At 44.8% G+C, this 19,328-nt stretch overlaps 1 protein-coding gene across 4 annotated transcripts in view; it reads left to right on the top strand.

Annotated features, from left to right (window-relative positions):
* The window catches only part of THADA (THADA armadillo repeat containing), a 629,866-nt gene that overhangs the window by 28,853 nt on the left and 581,685 nt on the right, over nucleotides 1–19,328 (top strand). For all 4 annotated transcript variants that reach the window (XM_077282381.1, XM_077282382.1, XM_077282380.1 and 1 more), the window contains exons 13-15: nucleotides 4,079–4,234; nucleotides 4,319–4,441; nucleotides 18,455–18,578. In XM_077282381.1, the coding sequence (XP_077138496.1) occupies nucleotides 4,079–4,234; nucleotides 4,319–4,441; nucleotides 18,455–18,578 (403 nt within the window). The remainder of the gene's footprint in view (nucleotides 1–4,078; nucleotides 4,235–4,318; nucleotides 4,442–18,454; nucleotides 18,579–19,328) is intronic.

The raw sequence follows: 19,328 nt of genomic DNA, 5'->3' as shown, positions 1-19,328 counted from the left end.
AGAAGCTTAAAGGGAATCTGTCAGCAGTATTGTGCACAGTAACCTACAGACAGTGGTCAGGTCGGCACCGTTATACTGATTACAATGATACCTGGTGATGGAATCCGTCTTGTGGTTGTTGTTTAATCTTTATTTTCAGTTTTGAGTTAATGATATGCTCGTGCTCTGGGGCGACCTGTGTGTGGGACCTGGGGGGTCTTCATGTGGTGCTCTGCTTAGGTATTCATTGATCCTTCACTGACCTGCCACCTAGTTGACATAATGAATATTTGTACTTACTGAAGAAAAAAAATCCCTTCTGCAGGCAGGATCCAGCTTCTCCAATGAAGAGAAGACTAATAACACTTTCAACTTGTCCTGGGCAAGGAATACTGTGACTGTAAACCGCAGCTGAAAACGGCCAAACTGATTTGTAAAAAGTCATCAACCTTTAACTGTCACATTTGACGTTCCTTTCATTTAATGTCAGTGCATTTTGGTTAAGAAAAACAATTCATCCCACTTTTGTGCAGACTTGTTTATCCAGCTTTATGCATATTGGTGACTTCTATAAGGTACATGTGTGTGTTTTTCCAAATATACATATAAAGCCCTATTTGGAGGTTTTAGCACAACAGATTTTTTTAAATGTAACTTTTAAGCTCTTTTTACAGATTTTCACAAATGTCTGTATATCTGTTTCTCTGCTTTTCCCACAAACTCACTTTTTGGAGCGCTAGTGTATCTATCTGCATATATTTCTTATAGGGCCGCACAGCCCTCCATGTGCTCGCCAGAGGTACAGTGACCCCGTTAGGTACTGGGATGAGATCCTCAGACCCCTTGTGAGACCATATGCTGGTGCGGTTGGCCCTGGGTTCCTCCTAATGCAGGACAATGCCAGACCTCATGTGGCTGGAGTGTGTCAGCAGTTCCTGCAAGATGAAGGCATTGAAGCTATGGACTGGCCCGCCCGTTCCCCAGACCTGAATCCGATTGAGCACATCTGAGACATCATGTCTTGTTCCATCCACATTGCTCCACAGACTGTCCAGGAGCTGGCGGATGCTTTAGTCCAGGTCTGGAAGGTGATCCCTCAGGAGACCATCCGCCGCCTCATTAGGAGCATGCCCAGGCGTTGTAGGGAGGTCATACAGGCACGTGGAGGCCACACACAATACTGAGCATCATTTCCTTGTCTTAAGGAATTTCCACTGAAGTTGGATCAGCCTGTAATTTGATTTTCCACTTTGATTTTGAGTATCATTCCAAATCCAGACCTCCATGGGATACTAGTTGTGATTTACATTGATCATTTTTATGTTTTATTGTTCTCAGCACATTCCACTATGTAATGAATAAAGTAACTGGAATATTTTATTCAGTGATATCTAGGATGTGGGATTTTAGTGTTCCCTTTATTTTTGGGTTAACATGATTGATTCGTCTTGACATTTATTTATAGTTCTGATGCGTGTCATGGAAACTCCTAGCATCGCTGACCAAGGCGCTTATGGGATGGCTGATTAATGACAGCGCAGCTATAGCGGGTCAGGATATGGTCCAGATGACATGTTATCAGGTCACGTCTGTAGATACACAGGGAGCTTTAAAAAGGGAAGAGAATAAAAAGGATAATGAAAAACAACTATAGCAGGTCAAGTTTCCATGCCAGGAACTAAATACTGTGTGGGAGATAAAAGCACAAATGGTACCAAGCTGGCGAATTTATTGGCCATGCATGTGTGATAGTTGTCCAATGGCCGTCAACTTAGATCATTATTAGTGGTGATCTGCTTATGGAGAATTGGCTCATGTCACTGTTGGGGAGATCTCTTAAGGTGAGATCTTAGTGATTGCCTGCCCCTGACCTAATAAATATGAGCAGAGTGCATGCATAGAAGAATTACATTGGACACAAAGTCAGATGTGTGGTCCTCTCTCGGCGAGAGCTGGCACTAAACTGGCTTTATTAGTAGAAAACAAAAGATAAAAGATCATGTAGCGGGCGTATAGAGGGTGTTGCACAGCTCCTGAGCAGCCATGGTGTCGGTCTGTGATAGGTCCATACTAGGTCTGATCCATACTTAGTCTTCAGTGTATCCACTTTCCCATTCCAAAGATTCCTTCCAGGGCATAGTTCCAGGATGCAGACGCCATCTTGCCACACTACATATGAACTAGCTTATGTAAGGTTAATAATTTATTTAATTAGCCATTCTCTCCATCACATCACAAACTTCCTATTACTCCCTTTCCCCTCTGCCAGTCCCTTCGCTGGCTTTAAATTCCCCCATATGTCCAGTTCCCATTACTAACAATGACTTACAAGGCAGTCCATAATCTGTCTCGATTAGTTGTCTGCCAACTAATCTATTATCTTCTAACATGTAATCTCCGATCCTCACGACCTCCTCTGCTCTTTGCTCGTATGTTCCTCACCCAATCGCCTCCAACACTTCTCGCGAGCATCCTCCATCCTCAGGGTTTCAATGCCCCAACACGTCCGATTGTCTCCCACGTTCGGAACCTTCAGACTCAACCTGGAAACTCATCTCTACAGGAAAACCTACGGCCTGCAATAACCCTGCTGCCACCTCACTACTAGAGTTGAGTGAATTTGATCAGGTCCCGGCTTATTCGGTAAGCTATAGCGCTTACCAAATAAGCTGCAGAGTGAACCCGGATACATGGAGCGTGCCGGCGGATCAGCTGTCCGGCACCGCAGCTGCATGTGTCATGGCTGTGTAACTGCTGTGCTGAATAAGCAGGGACCAGATCAAATTTGCTCAACTCTACTCACCACCACCCAGAGCTGCTGCAACCCCCAACCTATTGTCTCCTTCGGAGAGAATACAGTGGCAGAATGGGAGGTGGTGGAGAGGGCAGCAGTATGTTCAGACACCTGGATTTCAATGCAAATCCATGTGCAAAAAGTGTTTTTCATTTTCTGCTAGAGTGCACTGCTCTCCCGCTCCTGGTTTCTTACTTGACAGGGTGCGGCGCACTCCTGCTTGTTTGGCAGTTTGGACTAGTGACATGGTCTGAACTTTGCACTCTCCCATGCTGCAAGAACAGGCAGCTCTGCCACCGCAGTACCGAAGGAGGCAAATGGCACTGATGCAGCTTCAGAGCAGCACTTACAAGCTGTACAAAAAAAAAAGGGCTTGTAAGCACTGAACTCCTTCTGTAGGAGACCGGTCACCGCAAACTCTCTCAACCAAGCTAACCAAACGTGTATGTATGGAGAAGTAGGGAGGAATAACCAAACATCCCAACAGTATTCTGACTCCATATCTAGGTTGCGAGTGTGGGACTCAGTTTCTATGGATGTCTCTATGTACCAGTACTTACACGAAGAGACTTCATCAGATAGCTTGACTCGACTGCAGAGGCACATATGAAGATTCCAGAAAACTGTTTATTTTCTAGCCAAATTTTTGTAGTTATGCACAATTACAGTGAGTAAAAAAAATGACTATTCTGAGCCAGAGCTCTGTATGTATGATGCTAGCAACATGGCGGTCATATCCTAACTGAGGGAGAAGGGAGGGCGTACTGGTATCAGAGCACAGGAGGCAGACTGGGATACAGGGAGGACAAACTTCTAAAAGGACTGACGGCTTTGTAAAGTGTTTGGCCATTCTTAAAGAAGTTTTCCACGTTCAGAAAAATGAACGCCAAACTCTTCCTGTAATGCAGAGTAACAAATACAGATGGTACTCTCTCTCTTCAGTTCATCGCCGCTTTTCAGGTCTCTGTGTATCGATGGCAGCGGTGACGCCACAACGATGGCGTACATCAGTGCTGCAGCCAATCACTGAGCCTAATTGCTCATGTTGTCTACATCAGCAGAGCTCAGTGATTTTCTCCATCACCGATGTGAGCGGTTGACGTGACCTCGCCACTGCAGCTTAAACATTCATTACTGGAAGTGTTTGGGGTCCAGTTTAAAAAAACAAACAAAAACAAAAACAAAAAAAAAACCCTTCAAGGCCCAAACATCACACATTGCGGACCATTTGTTAGCTATTATGTGTCCCAGTGCGGTTAATGAGAAGTGAAAGTGATTATTATTATTTTTAATATTTTTCCTTAGATTCGTATTGATGCCCTCGGCCTCCTCTGCGAAAGCCACTGGAGCACTGAAGTCGTTTCCCTGGATGAAATGGATTTGATTACGTTCTTTCTGAAGTACAACCTGAACTGTCAGTCTCCTTCCATCAGACAGCAGCTGTGTTACCTGCTGAAGAAGGTAACTGCCATGGATCGAGGCAGCGGTCATCACCCTGCACCATATATGTCTGACACCCTCTCACTTACGGTCTTTCCTTTGTAGCTCTTCTGTCGTGTCCAGGAAAGTTCTCAGGTTCTTTTCAAACATCAACAGAGCAAGACCGTAATCGGGTCAGAACATGCGGGCGGTGGAGTAGATCCCGGCACGGCTCTGCAGCGTTACACCGTAAGCTTGTCCGATCTCTTACTGACTGTGGGTCTCCTAACCCAAAGCTGCGGCCTCTCCGAGGCTGCATGTTAGGGTCGGGGTCAGTCCGGGCATCACAGTCCACATACCAGCGCTGCATTATGTCCGTCTGAATTTAGCTTTTAATTACTTTAATTTGGAGATGATTTAACAACTCAGTCTACTTCTATATATTTTCTTTCTGTGTCCAAATCAGACTCCTCACCTTGTCCTCCCATGATTTAAAGGAGATATCCAGCCTCTTTCACCTCCATATTCCAAGTTGAGAGTCGCTGATCACATGGTGCCTGACACACCCTTAAAGGGGTATTCCCATCCCCAAGATCCTATCCCAATATGTAGTAGTAAAAATATTAGCAAATACCTCCAATTAGAAATATAGTTTAGTTTTTCGGATTCTTTGTCTCTTTTGTCATGTGCAGGCATTGCAGAACCTTGGGTATCCATGGTTACGACAATTAGCAACTAGCTAACTGTCACTATATCAGTGGTCGTAACCATGGATACCTAAGGTCTTGCAATGCCTGCACATAAGGAAAGAGACATAGCGAATAGAAAAAAAATTATGCTACATTTCTAATTGAAGGTATTTGCTATTATTATTATTATTATACCTACTACATATTCGGATAGGATCTTAGAGATGGGAATACCCCTTTAAGATGGAATTGGTCAAGTAGCTGGAACAGTGATGTGAGGAATGGAACTAGGGACCTAATTGGTAGACAAAACCGTTTATTAAGTTCTTTGTATTGTGTATATGTACACACTTTATTTTTCTTGTGGGGCGATACTCATGTGTTTAGACTTTGCTGATGCTTGATGGCGCTATACTTGACCTTAAGAAGTAGACACTTCGCCTTTCAACGCCACCATGGTAAGAGGGTAGCAGCACATCGGGGATAGGGAACGGAGAGTCTGGAAGTGAATGTGCTGCAGTCATGTAAATGCACAAAAATGAGGACTGGTATCCCCCTTACACCTTCAGGCTCGTTCAGATGAACGTAATAAACGTCCATGTGCAAAGCTGATAGCAGACGGACCAATGCAAGCCAATGGGATAGTTCTCATTAACTTTTTACCGATTGTCCACCTGCCAAAAAGTTGCAGCATGCTGTACTGTGACCCGTATTCTGGATCAGACTCGCCCATTGTAAGCCAATGGGTGCATAAAAATGAAATGGTTCTAATATGGGTCACCATTTAAAGGGATGTTCTCATCTCCAAAATTCTATCCCAATATGTAGTAGGTGTAATAATAATAATGTTAGCAAATACCTCCAATTAGAAATGTAGTATAGTTCTTCTGATTCGCTATGTCGCTTACCCCATGTGCAGGACATTGCAGTAGCTTAGGCATCCATGGTTACGACAACTCATACAGTGATAATTAATGGTCATAACCATGGATACGTAAGCTACTGCAAAGCCCTGCACATGGAGTAAGCAACATAGCTTATGAGAAATACTATACTACATTTCTAACTGGAGGTATTTTCCAGTCCACCACCTGACAGCACCATTGGAGGACGTCCTTCTTATCCGCAGTGGGACAGGAACCACAAGTTAAAAGGACCCTCCCCACTCCACCCACCAGTGTTTTTCCTGTCCCACTGCGGATAGGAACTGCAAGACGTCCTCCGACGGTGCTGTGCAGATGGTGGGGATCGGGGGGCCCAGCCTTTCCTTTCCCCGCCGCAAGATATCTGCGGCTGATACCTGCCATGGGGGGTCCCTCAGCCTCCCCAGTGTAGCGCTGCTCCTGGGGTCGGGTCCGTTTCCTCCTCGGGGGGCTCTCGGCCCGGGTGCCTGTATGCCGGGAAGTGTGTGCGGCGACCGCTTCCAGCAGCGGCCGGTTCCAGCGTGCGGCCGCGGTTTCCGGGTCCAGCGGCCGCGTCACTTCCGGTCGCGACGACCGCGTCACTTCCGGTGCGGCCAGCATGGAGGATGACGCCGGCAGCAGCACCGGCCTCGGTGAGGGGCACGGCGCGGTCACCGCAGCGGCGGTAAGGAGGGCAGGATCAACCAGGTAAAACCCTATATAAACTCACCAGGGGGGTCTGTATACCGCCGGCCATCCTGACAAAGGGAGCACTCGGCTATACGTACATACTGTCATCTGCACTAATGGAGGAGACTGCCAGACCTGAGGGGACTGACCAGCTTCAGGGGCACGTGAGTGGGCTATACAAAGCCATACCACAAAGCTCACCCCTCCCCCTGCTCCCTACTTACGGTGCCCACGTATCTCTATTTTACCCTAGGCTGAGCCTTCCATCCCCACAGCCGAAAGGAAAAAATCGGGGAAAAATAAATGCCCGATATGTTCCACTAAGTTTCCGGAAAACTGGCGGAAACCATTGTGCAAATCGTGCACATCCAAAATTGTGGGTGATGAGCAGACAGCGCTACTATCCAGTATGAGGACCATGATTCGACAGGAGGTTCAGGCTTCTATCTCAAGCTTGAATCTTCCCCAGGCTACTCAGTCAGAACCGCAGACTTCACGGAAGAGGCCGAGGGAATCTAGCCCCTCTTCCGAGGGTGAGGTTTCGGAGGATTCTGACCAGGAAGAAAGAGACGGATCTGTGGGCAGAGGGAAGTGATATCTCTTCTCCGCAACAGACACAGATGAGCTTCTTTATGCTGTGCGTAACACCATGCAGCTACAAGATACACCAGAGGAGACCTCTATCCAGGACGAGATGTTTGGCGGATTACATGCCCAGGTGACAAAAGTCTTCCCCGTCAACAACCAAATTCGTTCCATGATCCTGGAAGAGTGGCAGGAAGCGGAGAAGAAGCTAGTGATTCCCAGGGACTTTAGACTTCGTCTGCCCTACAACCCTGAAGACATTAAAGTGTGGGATGAAGTTCCCAAGATCGATGTCCCACTAGCAAAGGTGGCGAAGAAGACCTCAATTCCATTTGAGGACTCTTCCGCATTAAAAGATCCTATGGATCGTAAAGCAGACGGTTTGCTAAGGAGAACTTGGGAGTCCTCCGCGGCAATAATACGGGCCAATATAGCGGCAACCTCCGTAGCCCGGTCAATGCACTTATGGATTGACGATTTAGAGGATCACCTCAAAGCCAAAACTTCCAGAGAGGTTATCCTTAAATCATTGCCATTGCTCAAACTCGCAACAGGCTTTATGGCAGACGCTTCTGCCGAATCTGTAAGGTTTGCGGCTAGAAGCGAATCCCTGTCTAATGCGGCCAGAAGAGCCATATGGCTAAAAACCTGGTCGGGGGATCTCCAGTCAAAAAATAAATTGTGTGGAATCCCATTCTCAGGAAATAAAGTATTTGGGCCAATTCTAGACGATATTCTAGAAAAGGCCTCAGATAAAAGAAGGGTTTCCCTGAGGAGAATACCAAAAAATATCAGCCCTTTCGTAGGTCCCGACCTGGTCAGAGGACAGACTACAAGGGGAAAGGGAAGACTGGGAAGGTGGTCTTATCCCAAGGGTGGAAAAGGTAGAGACTCCATCTTCCCTAGTGCAGGTACACCAAAGTCAAATAAATGACATAAAGGTGGGAGGTCGATTACAGAAATTTCTAGGGGGTTGGCAGGAGGTGTCCCAGAATCCTTGGATTCTACAAGTAATTGCACAGGGATACAAATTAGAATTCTCCGGCAGTCCCCCAGAAAGATTTGTAGTAACCCGACCTTGCCCGCTCTCCGACTCCTCCATGTGGACAAACATCCAGGAGCTGTTAGAATTAGAAGCGATTGTGCCAGTTCCCATCTCAGAAAGAGGCGAAGGCCATTATTCCCATTTATTTTCAATAAAGAAACCGTCCGGGGACTACCGGACGATTATAAATTTAAAACCATTAAACAAATGGGTCCGGTACAAAAGATTCCGGATGGAATCTATAAGATCCACGACGCCTCTAATAGACAAATACATGGTAATGTGTACCCTAGACCTAAGCAACGCATACTATCATGTCCCGATACACATCTCCTACCAAAAATTCCTGAGGTTTGCCATAATGAACAGGGGGATTGTACATCACTTTCAGTTCAGATGTCTCCCCTTCGGGCTTGCTTCAGCGCCCAGGATCTTTACCAAGCTGATGTCGGAAGTGGTGGCCTATTTGAGGAATCAGAATGTGACCATAGTCCCATACCTGGACGACTTCCTGATAATGGCGAAATCACAGAAACTCCTCAAGATAGACTGCACTTTCACCCTTTCCATCCTACAAGAGCTGGGGTGGATTGTGAACTGGAAAAAGTCCTGCCTGGTCCAAAATTCCAGAATAAAATTTTTGGGGGTGATCTTGGATTCCATTCTAAGAACATCTTTTTTACCAGAAGACAGACAAGAGGCCTTGATCAGGCACATCCATCAATTCAGAAGAAGTACCCCATCCATAAGAGATGCAATGAGGATACTCGGCTTCATGACAGTATGCATACCCTGTGTGAAATGGAGCCAATTCCACTCGCGGGAGTTCCAAAGAGAAGTCCTAGGATCCTGGAACAGGAAACAGAGTTCCCTAGACAGGAAGATGCTTGTGTCTCCGTTGGTGAAGAGATCCCTAACCTGGTGGACCAGACCGAGGAACCTGAGAGGGAGTACCGTGGGTACTCGATCCCTGTGTTACGGTTACCACAGACGCCAGTCAATACGGATGGGGCGGTCATATAGGAAGAACATACTACCAGGGAGAATGGACTCCTCAGATTGCGGCAAGATCATCGAATTTCAGAGAGCTGTATGCGATCTGGAAAGTGTTGGGCCAGGCCCAGTCATTGGTCCGAGACAGACACGTGAGAATACTGTCTGACAATGTCACAGCAGTGGCATTTCTGAGACACCAGGGAGGTCCGAGACATCCACCACTGCAACACTTAGCAGACCAGATTTTCAGGTGGGCAGAAAGATCTGTCAAATCCATCTCGGCAGTTCACCTGGAAGGTGCCAAGAATCAACAAGCAGATTTCTTGAGCCGAAAGTCGGTACATCCCGGAGAGTGGGAACTGAACCCGGAAGTATTCAGCGGTCTATGCCAGAAATGGGGCACACCTCAGGTGGACCTCTTTGCCGCCAGGTCAAACGCAAAGGTCACAGCATTTTTTTCTCTGAATCCTCTAGATGGAGCCACAGGAGTAGACGCCTTGTCTCAGTATTGGGGAGAAGGCCTCCTGTACGCATTTCCGCCTCTTCCTCTGATATCGAAGACACTCAGGAAGATACGAGACGAGAGAGCAACCGTAATCCTGGTGGTTCCTTTTTGGCCGAAAAGAAGCTGGTTTTCTCTACTGTCCAGGATGTCAACAGAAGAACCAGTCTTTCTACCGAACAGGCAGGACCTTCTACTTCAGGGTCCGGTGTTCCACAAGAATCCAGACTCTCTGCACCTATCTGCTTGGATCCTGAATGGCAAACCCTAAGATCCAGAGGCCTGTCAGAAGAGGTCATTACCACACTCCAGGCAAGCAGAAAGCCGGTGACTTCGGCGATTTACAACAAGATCTGGAAGCGGTATTGTTCCTTTCTGGGAAAAGGTCATGTGGATACTTCAAAACCAGATATCCCTAAAATCCTCGATTTCCTGCAACTCGGATTTGACAAGGGCCTTCGGCCTAGTACTCTAAAAGTACAGATTGCAGCACTTAGTGTATTTTTTGATACATCACTAGCCTCACATCCCTGGATAGCGAGATTTTCCAGGGCCACACAGAGAATGAGGCCACTTGTGAGGAAATCAACTCCTCCTTGGGACCTAAACCTGGTCCTTAACACTTTGTGTAAAACCCCTTTCTTACTGTCAGAAGATATGGACATAGCCAATCTCTCCTTTAAAACCGCCTTCCTAATTGCCATCACATCGGCTAAAAGGCTAGGGGAGATGCAGGCTCTTTCTATCCAGAACCCATATCTTCAAATCTTTGACGACAGAATAGTCTTCAAACATAACCCAGCTTTCCTCCCCAAAGTAGTATCATCTACCAATATAAATCAGGAGATAATCCTTCCTTCTTTCTGCCAACACCCTAAAAACGCAAAAAGAAGGGGTCTACCATAACCTTGACGTTAGGGAGACTGTTCTAAAATACCTGGGGGCGACAGAAAGCTGGAGACGGGACACTAACTTATTTATTCAATACGGTGGTCCAAATAGGGGTTGCAAGGCAGCAAAATCAACCATTGCTAGGTGGATTAAAAACATGATTAGCCTAGCATATACAGACCAAGGGAAAGATCCCCCGGACACTCTTAGGGCCCACTCAACACGAGCTATCTCTACATCATGGGCAGAGAAGGGGGGAGCCTCAGCTGAGCAAATCTGTAGGGCGGCGACTTGGACTAGTCTTTCTACCTTTGCTAGACACTATAAATTAGATGTCGTATCAGACCAATTAGCCTTTGGTAGAAAAGTCTTACATGCAGTAGTCCCACCCTAGTTAACATCCTTTGGTATTCTCCAATGGTGCTGTCAGGTGGTGGACTGGAAAACGGTAATTAGTTCTTACCGGTAATTGTATTTCCAGGAATCCACCTGACAGCACTACTAGTTCCCTCCCACTGCAAACTTTTACTACTGACTAATGTGATGTAACATTGGTGTGTAATTGTAAATAAACTCTCTTATTTGCATCCATCCAGATGTGGTACTTAGAAAATCACTGGTGGGTGGAGTGGGGAGGGTCCTTTTAACTTGTGGTTCCTGTCCCACTGCGGATAAGAAGGACGTCCTCCAATGGTGCTGTCAGGTGGATTCCTGGAAATACAATTACCGGTAAGAACTAATTACCGTTTTTGCTAATACTATTATTATTACACCTACTATATATTGGGATAGGATCTTGGAGACGGGAATGCTCCTTTAAAAAAACAGATGCCACACGAATGTACAAAAATGACATGCAGATTGCATTCGGATGACAAATCGGCAATTTTTTTTTTCTGCATGTAAAACAGACAATTTTGCATTTGCTTGTGAGGATGTGGCCAACGTTTTTCTCTCCCCTTTTTCCCAAGAGGCATAACTATTATTTTCATTTTTTTAAATCATTTTATATTTTCTGTTAACATAGCCATACTAGGTCTTTTTTTTGGGGGACTGGACAAGATGTAGTTTTGAATGACCCCATTCATTTTACCATTTAACTTACTAAAAAAATGAGAGAAAAAACTCAGAGCCTGATGAAATGGCAAAGCAAATAAAATAGAATTTCGCCATTGTTTATCACTTGCGCTTTTTACTATGCACCTTGTATGTTAAAAATTGTCTGGCAACGCAGCTCTTTACGTCAGTCCATTTACAGCGATATCGGATTTGTATAGTTTTCTTTATTAGTTTTGCTATTTTAGTGGCTCAATTTTTTTTTTTTCACTAAAAAAAAAAATAAATAAAATTGATTTATGTCTCCTTTTTCTGAGACTTATAAATGATTTTCGCATTTCCACCTATGGGGCTTTATGTGAGTTTATTTTTTGCATGTTAAGCAGTTTTGATATAATTTATGGGTACATGGGATTTCTTCATGATTAATATTTTGTGAAGGTGCGACGACAGAGTGGGAATTTTGGCTTTTATTCTTTCTTTTGGCATTTACCTTCGGGCCTAAATATTTTCAATATTTTGACTGTCCTTTTTCGTGCTAGTGCTAATATATGTTTATTTATTTATTTTTTTTTGGATATGTAAAAGGAGATATATCTCTCATTTATTTATTTATATATATATATATATATAACACAGCCCATGTACTATATAGCTTAGCCACGTAGTATATTGCACAGCCCACGTAGTATATTGCACAGCCCACGTAGTATATTGCACAGCGACGTAGTATATTGCACAGCGACGTAGTATATAGCACAGGCCACGTAGTATATAGCACAGGCCACGTAGTATATAACACAGTCCCTGTAGTATATAGCAGTGTGGGCAGCATATCCCTGCTAAAAAACAATTGAAATAAAAAAGTTATATACTCACCTTCCGTTGGCCCCTGGATCCAGCCGAGGCATTTACCGATGCTCCTCGTGACGCTCTGTTCCCAGTAATGCTTTGCGGCAATAACCCGTGATCATGTAGCGGTCTCGCGAGACCGCCACGTGATCTTGGCTTATTGCCGCAATGCATTCTTGGGACCGGAGCGGGAAAGGCTGGCGTGGACGGCGGCGGACTTCGGAAGGTGAGAATGTAATATTTGCTTGTTTTTTATTATTATTTTTAACATTCTATGATTTACTATTGATGCTGCATTGGCAGCATCAATAGAAAAAAGTGAAGCGGTGTTTAAATCCCGCCCCAATCTCGCTGATTGGTTGCAGCTGGCCGACCGCAACCAATCAGCGACCCAGGATTTCCGTTACAGACAGACAGAAGTACCCCATAGGCAAATAATTTATATATATATATAAATTTGCTTTATTTTTTAGCCCCCTTGGGGACTTGCATTGCGATTGCTTCTAATATACACCGCTGTATTGAAGTATGGCAGTATACGGTAACATTTACTGTTTTTTAAGGCTTATCCCGCGGCTGGGCTTTACAGGAACACATCAGTGTGATCTCTAAGGGTACCGTCACACATTGAAATTTCCATCGCTACGACGTTACGATTCGTGACGTTCTAGCGATATCGTTACGATATCGCAGTGTCTGACACGCAGCAGCGATCAGGGACCCTGCTGAGAATCGTACGTCGTAGCAGATCGTATGGAACTTTCTTTCGTCGCTTGATCACCCGCTGACATCGCTGGATCGTTGTGTGTGACAGCGATCCAGCGATGTCTTCGCTTGTAACCAGGGTAAACATCGGGTAACTAAGCGCAGGGCCGCGCTTAGTAACCCGATGTTTACCCTGGTTACAAGCGTAAACGTAAAAAAACAAACAGTACATACTCACCCGTCGGTGTCCTTCAGGTCCCTTGCCGTCTGCTTCCTGCTCTGAGTGCCGGCCGGAAAGTGAGAGCAGATCACAGCGGTGCTGCGATCTGCTCTCACTGTACGGCTGCACTCAGAGCAGGAAGCAGACGGCAAGGGACCTGAAGGACACCGACGGGTGAGTATGTACTGTTTGTTTTTTTACGTTTACGCTGGTAACCAGGGTAAACATCGGGTTACTAAGCGCGGCCCTGCGCTTAGTTACCCGATGTTTACCCTGGTTACCCGGGGACTTCGGCATCGCTCCAGCGCCGTGATTGCAACGTGTGACCGCAGTCTACGACGCTGGAGCGATATTCATACGATCGCTGCGACGTCACGGATCGTGCCGTCGCAGCGATGAAAATTTCAATGTGTGACGGTACCCTTACTGGGGCCCCTTAATTGACAAACACTTCATGTTCTTTAAAGATGACTTTTCAGCAGTCTCGTTATCACAGACAAGATTACAATGAACGATAACAGCACACTAGTACTCAGTAAATATCACAGGACCCATAATTCACATTATGGAATGTCACAGCATATCATCTCCTGTCAATGACTGATAACACCTCTATATATACTAAATACAGTTGTGCTCAAAAGTTTTCATACCCCGGCAGAATTTTTGCTTTCTTGGCCTTTTTCCAGAGAATATGAATGATAACACCAAAACCTTTTCTCCACTCATTGTTAGTGGTTGGGTGAAGCCATTTATTGTCAAACTACTGTGTTTTCTCTTTTTAAATCATAACGAGAACCCAAAACATCCAAATGACCCTGATCAAAAGTTCACATACCCTGGTGATTGTGGCCTGATAACATGCACAGAAGTTGACACAAATGGGTTGACACAAATGACTGATAACACCTCTTTATACAGTAAATAACACCGAATTCACAATCGGTGATGTCACAGCTCACCTCCTATCTTTCCTCTTCAGTGTCTGATAAAAATAAAACCTCTATATCCCATAATGACACAGGATCCACCATTCACTATAGGTGATGTCACAGCTTACCTCCTCCTGTACAATGACTGATAACACCTCTATATACAGTTGATAACACAGGATCCACTATTCACAATAGGTGATATCACAGCTCACCTCCTTCTCCTGTACAATGACTGATAACACCTCTATATACAGTAGATAACACAGGATCCACCTGTTATGATCTGGTAACCTTGGAGCCGCATGAGAGACTTTCTCAGGAGAGGTGGTACCTGTACTGACCGCAAACCCTAAACTAACCGCAACTAGAAGTAGCCGTGGGGTGTGCCTAACACGTCCTAGACATCTCGACACAGCCGGAGGACTAAATACCCCTAGAGATGGAAATGGGAATTCTATCTTGCCTCAGAGCAGAACCCCAAAGGATAGGCAGCCCCCCACAAATATTGACTGTGAGTATAAGAGGAAGGACACACGCAGGCAGAAAAACAGGATTTAGCAAAAGAGGCACTTCTAGCTAAATAGAAAAGGATAGGACAGAATTCTAAGCGGTCAGTATTAAAATCCTAAAAATATCCACAGCAGATAATACAAATATTCCACATCTAACTAAAGACATAGAAAGTATATCTGCATCTCCTGAGAATCCAGCATGACTGAAAAATCCAAACAAAGTCTAAGCTGGACAAAAACACAATGAATTGCACTGAATTGCAAAGCACACTGCATGTGTGCACAGAGACAAAAAACAGACACTTATCTTAGCTGAATTTGGCAGCATGGCATGAGGAGCCAGAGAGAGATGCAATCCCTCCAAGTATAATGGACAACTGGCACAGACTCATGGATCCTGCACACCTAAATACCTAATAGAGCTGCAATCAGCAGAAACACCTGCCCGGATTACAACCCCAAGACAACTGCACTACCACCAACAACCACCGGAGGGAGCCCAAGAGCAGAATTCACAACACCACCATTCACAATAGGTGATGTCACAGCTCACCTCTTCCTCCTGTACAATGAATGATAACACCTCTATATACAGTAGATAACACAGGATTCACCATTCACAATAGGTGATGTCACCGCTCACTTCCTCCTGTACAATGACTGATAACACCTCTATATACAGTAGATAACACAGGATCCACCATTCACAGTAGGTGATGTCACAGCTCACCTCCTCCTCCTGTACAATGACTGAGAACACCTATATATACAGTAGATAACACAGGATCCACCATTCACAATAGATGTCACAGCTCACCACCTCCTCCTCCTGTACAATGACTGATAGCACCTCTCTCTCTCTCTCTCTATCTATCTATCTATCTATCTATCTATCTATATATATATATATATAGGAGATAACACAGGATCCACCATTCACTATAGGTGATGTCACAACTCACCCCCTCCTCCTCCTGTACAGTGACTGATAACACCTTTATATACAGTAGATAACAGGATCCACCATTCACAATAGGTGATGTCACAGCACACCTCCTCCTGTACAATGACTGATAACACCTCTATATACAGTAGATAACGGAGAATCCACCATTAACAATAGGTGATGTCACAGCTCACCTCCTATCTGTCCTGTTCAGTGACTGATAAAAATAAAACCTCTATATCCCATAATGACACAGGATCCACCATTCACTATAGGTGATGTCACAGCTCAGCTCCTCCTCCTGTACAATGACTAATAACACCTCTATACACTCACCGGCCACTTTATTAGGTACACCATGCTAGTAACGGGTTGGACCCCTTTTGCCTTCAGAACTGCCTCAATTCTTCGTGGCATAGATTCAACAAGGTGCTGGAAGCATTCCTCAGAGATTTTGGTCCATATTGACATGATGGCATCACACAGTTGTCGCAGATTTGTCGGCTGCACATCCCAAAGATGCTCCATACAAGGCAGGATGGATCCATGCTTTCATGTTGTTTACGCCAAATTCTGACCCTACCATCCGAATGTCGCAGCAGAAATCGAGACTCATCAGACCAAGCAACGTTTTTCCAATCTTCTACTGTCCAATTTCGATGAGCTTGTACAAATTGTAGCCTCAGTTTCCTGTTCTTAGCTGAAAGGAGTGGTACCCGGTGTGGTCTTCTGCTGCTGTAGCCCATCTGCCTCAAAGTTCGACGCACTGTGCGTTCAGAGATGCTCTTAGGCCTACCTTGGTTGTAACGGGTGGCGATTTGAGTCACTGTTGCCTTTCTATCAGCTCGAACCAGTCTGCCCATTCTCCTCTGACCTCTGGCATCAACAAGGCATTTCCGCCCACAGAACTGCCGCTCACTGGATTTTTTTTCTTTTTCGGACCATTCTCTGTAAACCCTAGAGATGGTTGTGCGTGAAAATCCCAGTAGATCAGCAGTTTCTGAAATACTCAGACCAGCCCTTCTGGCACCAACAACCATGCCACGTTCAAAGGCACTCAAATCACCTTTCTTCCCCATACTGATGCTCGGTTTGAACTGCAGGAGATTGTCTTGACCATGTCTACATGCCTAAATGCACTGAGTTGCCGCCATGTGATTGGCTGATTAGAAATTAAGTGTTAACAAGAAGTTGGACAGGTGTACCTAATAAAGTGGCCAGTGAGTGTATATAGGAGATAACACAGAATCCACTATTCCCAATAGGTGATGTCACAGCTCACCTCCTCCTCCTGTGCAATGACTGATATCACCTCTATATACAGTAGATAACACATGATCCATCATTCACAATAGGTGATGTCACAGCTCACCTCAAACTCCTCCTGTACAATGACTGATAACACCTCTATATACAGTCGATGACAGAGGATCCACCGTTCACTATAGGTGATGTCACAGCTCACCTCCTACTCCTGTACAATGACTGATAACACCTCTATATACAGTCGATAACACAGGATCCACATTCCCAATAGGTGATGTCACAGCTCACCTCCTCCTCCTCCTGTACAATGACTGATATATATATATATATATATATATATATATATATATATATATATATATATATATATATATATATATATATATATATATATATAATAACACAGGATCCACCATTCACAATAGGTGATGTCACAGCTCACCTCCTCCTCCTGTACAATGACTGATAACACCTCTATATACAGTAGATGACGATAAACACCTCTATATACAGTAGATGACACAGGATCCACCATTCACAATAGGTCATGTCACAGCTCACCTCCTCCTCCTGTACAATGACTGATAACACCTCTATATACAGTAGATAACACAGGATCCACCATTCCCAATAGGTGATGTCATATCTCACCTCCTCCTCCTGTACAATGACTGATAACACCTCTATATACAGTAGATAACACAGGATCCACCATTCACAATAGGGGACGTCACAGCTCACCTCCTCCTCCTGTACAATGACTGATAACACCTCTATATACAGTAGATAACACAGGATCCACCATTCACAATAGGTGATGTCACAGCTCACCTCTTCCTCCTGTACAATGACTGATAACACCTCTATATACAGTAGATAACACAGGATCCACCATTCACTATAGGTGATGTCACAGCTCACCTCCTCCTCCTGTACAATGTCTGATAACACCTCTATATACAGTAGATAACACAGGATCCACCATTCACTATAGGTGATGTCACAGCTCACCTCCTCCTCACCTATGTTCAGATGTCTTCCACACATATAGGTCAGTCTGTGGCTGCTAATGTTAATATGAAGACCATGAAGTAGGAGTTAATATTAGGCCCAGTGTTCAGTGTGAAAAAAATATTTTTATATAGATATTGAAATGAAAAAATAAATGAACATTCTGGGTGAGTCAGCCATAAGGCTGCGAGCAACTCTGGAAGTAGGATTGTAAATGAGAAGATGTCTGTGTCCCTTCGCCCTGACATCCTCCACTATATATTATCACCGAGGCACAGGGCGGCGTGCCATGCAGGGTACTGTTTGTGCAGGTTGTTTTGGGGTCCTGACATTTCGGCGATGCCGGAGGACATGTTAACACTTTGCCTATCAGTTTGTGCTCTTTCCCACAGTCAAACACATTCCCAGATGTTACAGTTTTGCTGTTTTTGTGTCTTTTTTTTTTTTTTCTTTTTCCAGGAATTCATGTCTTCTATCACACATTATCTGTTCGAGTCCCTTTTTCCTGGTTCCTCACATCCAACGAGGTTTTCAGCCTTGACTATTTTAGGATCCATCGCGGACATATTCCCTCTTTTGCCAGGTGAGAGATGCGTTGAATAAGTTTTGCTAAAGTTTGGGGAAATTTAAACTGTGACTTTTCAAGACTACTTTTAATAATTATAATGTGCCAGATCTAGATGTGTGAGCTCCGCATAATTAGGGGAGAGACTTAAAGGGGTTATGTTATTTTTGTAATGCTGCTGCAGTGCAGTATTGCGCAACCTCCACCAGGGGATAGAGTGGTCAGATGGGCCGAGTCAGAAACAGTCAAGGAAAGAAGTACCAGAGGTCACAGCAATACACGTGGTCAAATACAAGTCAAAAGTCAGAGCCAGACGGGAGCAGAGATAAGAGACGAGAGACAGTCAAGCAGGTCAGAGGACAAGCCGGGTCACATTCCAAGAGGTCCAAGCACAGGGAGCGAACACGAAGACAAGCGGGGTGGCAGGAAAGGGAAGTCACTGGAGCAGAGTAAACGGGCAAAGGACAAAACACGGTATCAAGGGTTCAGCTGCACTACCCTGGGAGCATGAACTATCACGATCACTGACATTGGTTTGCAGGCCACAGCAGACTGAAATAGCCACACAGAATCCAAAACGAGGCAGAGAAGGTTAACCCCCACATGACCAGACCGGGGAGAGAATAACATGAAACAAACCCTGGCCTGGATCATGACAATTTCCATCTTTATTTGTGGATTTTGTTGCATAGAGCTTGTAAATACCATCTTTTACAATTTACGGCTTATTAAAATTTGCAACTGTTCTTGAGCTATTAAAACTTTTTT

This window comes from Ranitomeya variabilis, chromosome 2 (assembly GCF_051348905.1).
Source record: "Ranitomeya variabilis isolate aRanVar5 chromosome 2, aRanVar5.hap1, whole genome shotgun sequence".
Taxonomy (NCBI): domain Eukaryota; kingdom Metazoa; phylum Chordata; class Amphibia; order Anura; family Dendrobatidae; genus Ranitomeya; species Ranitomeya variabilis.
The sequence above is the reverse complement of the archived record's forward strand: the minus strand, read 5'-3'. Positions and strand labels throughout refer to the sequence as shown.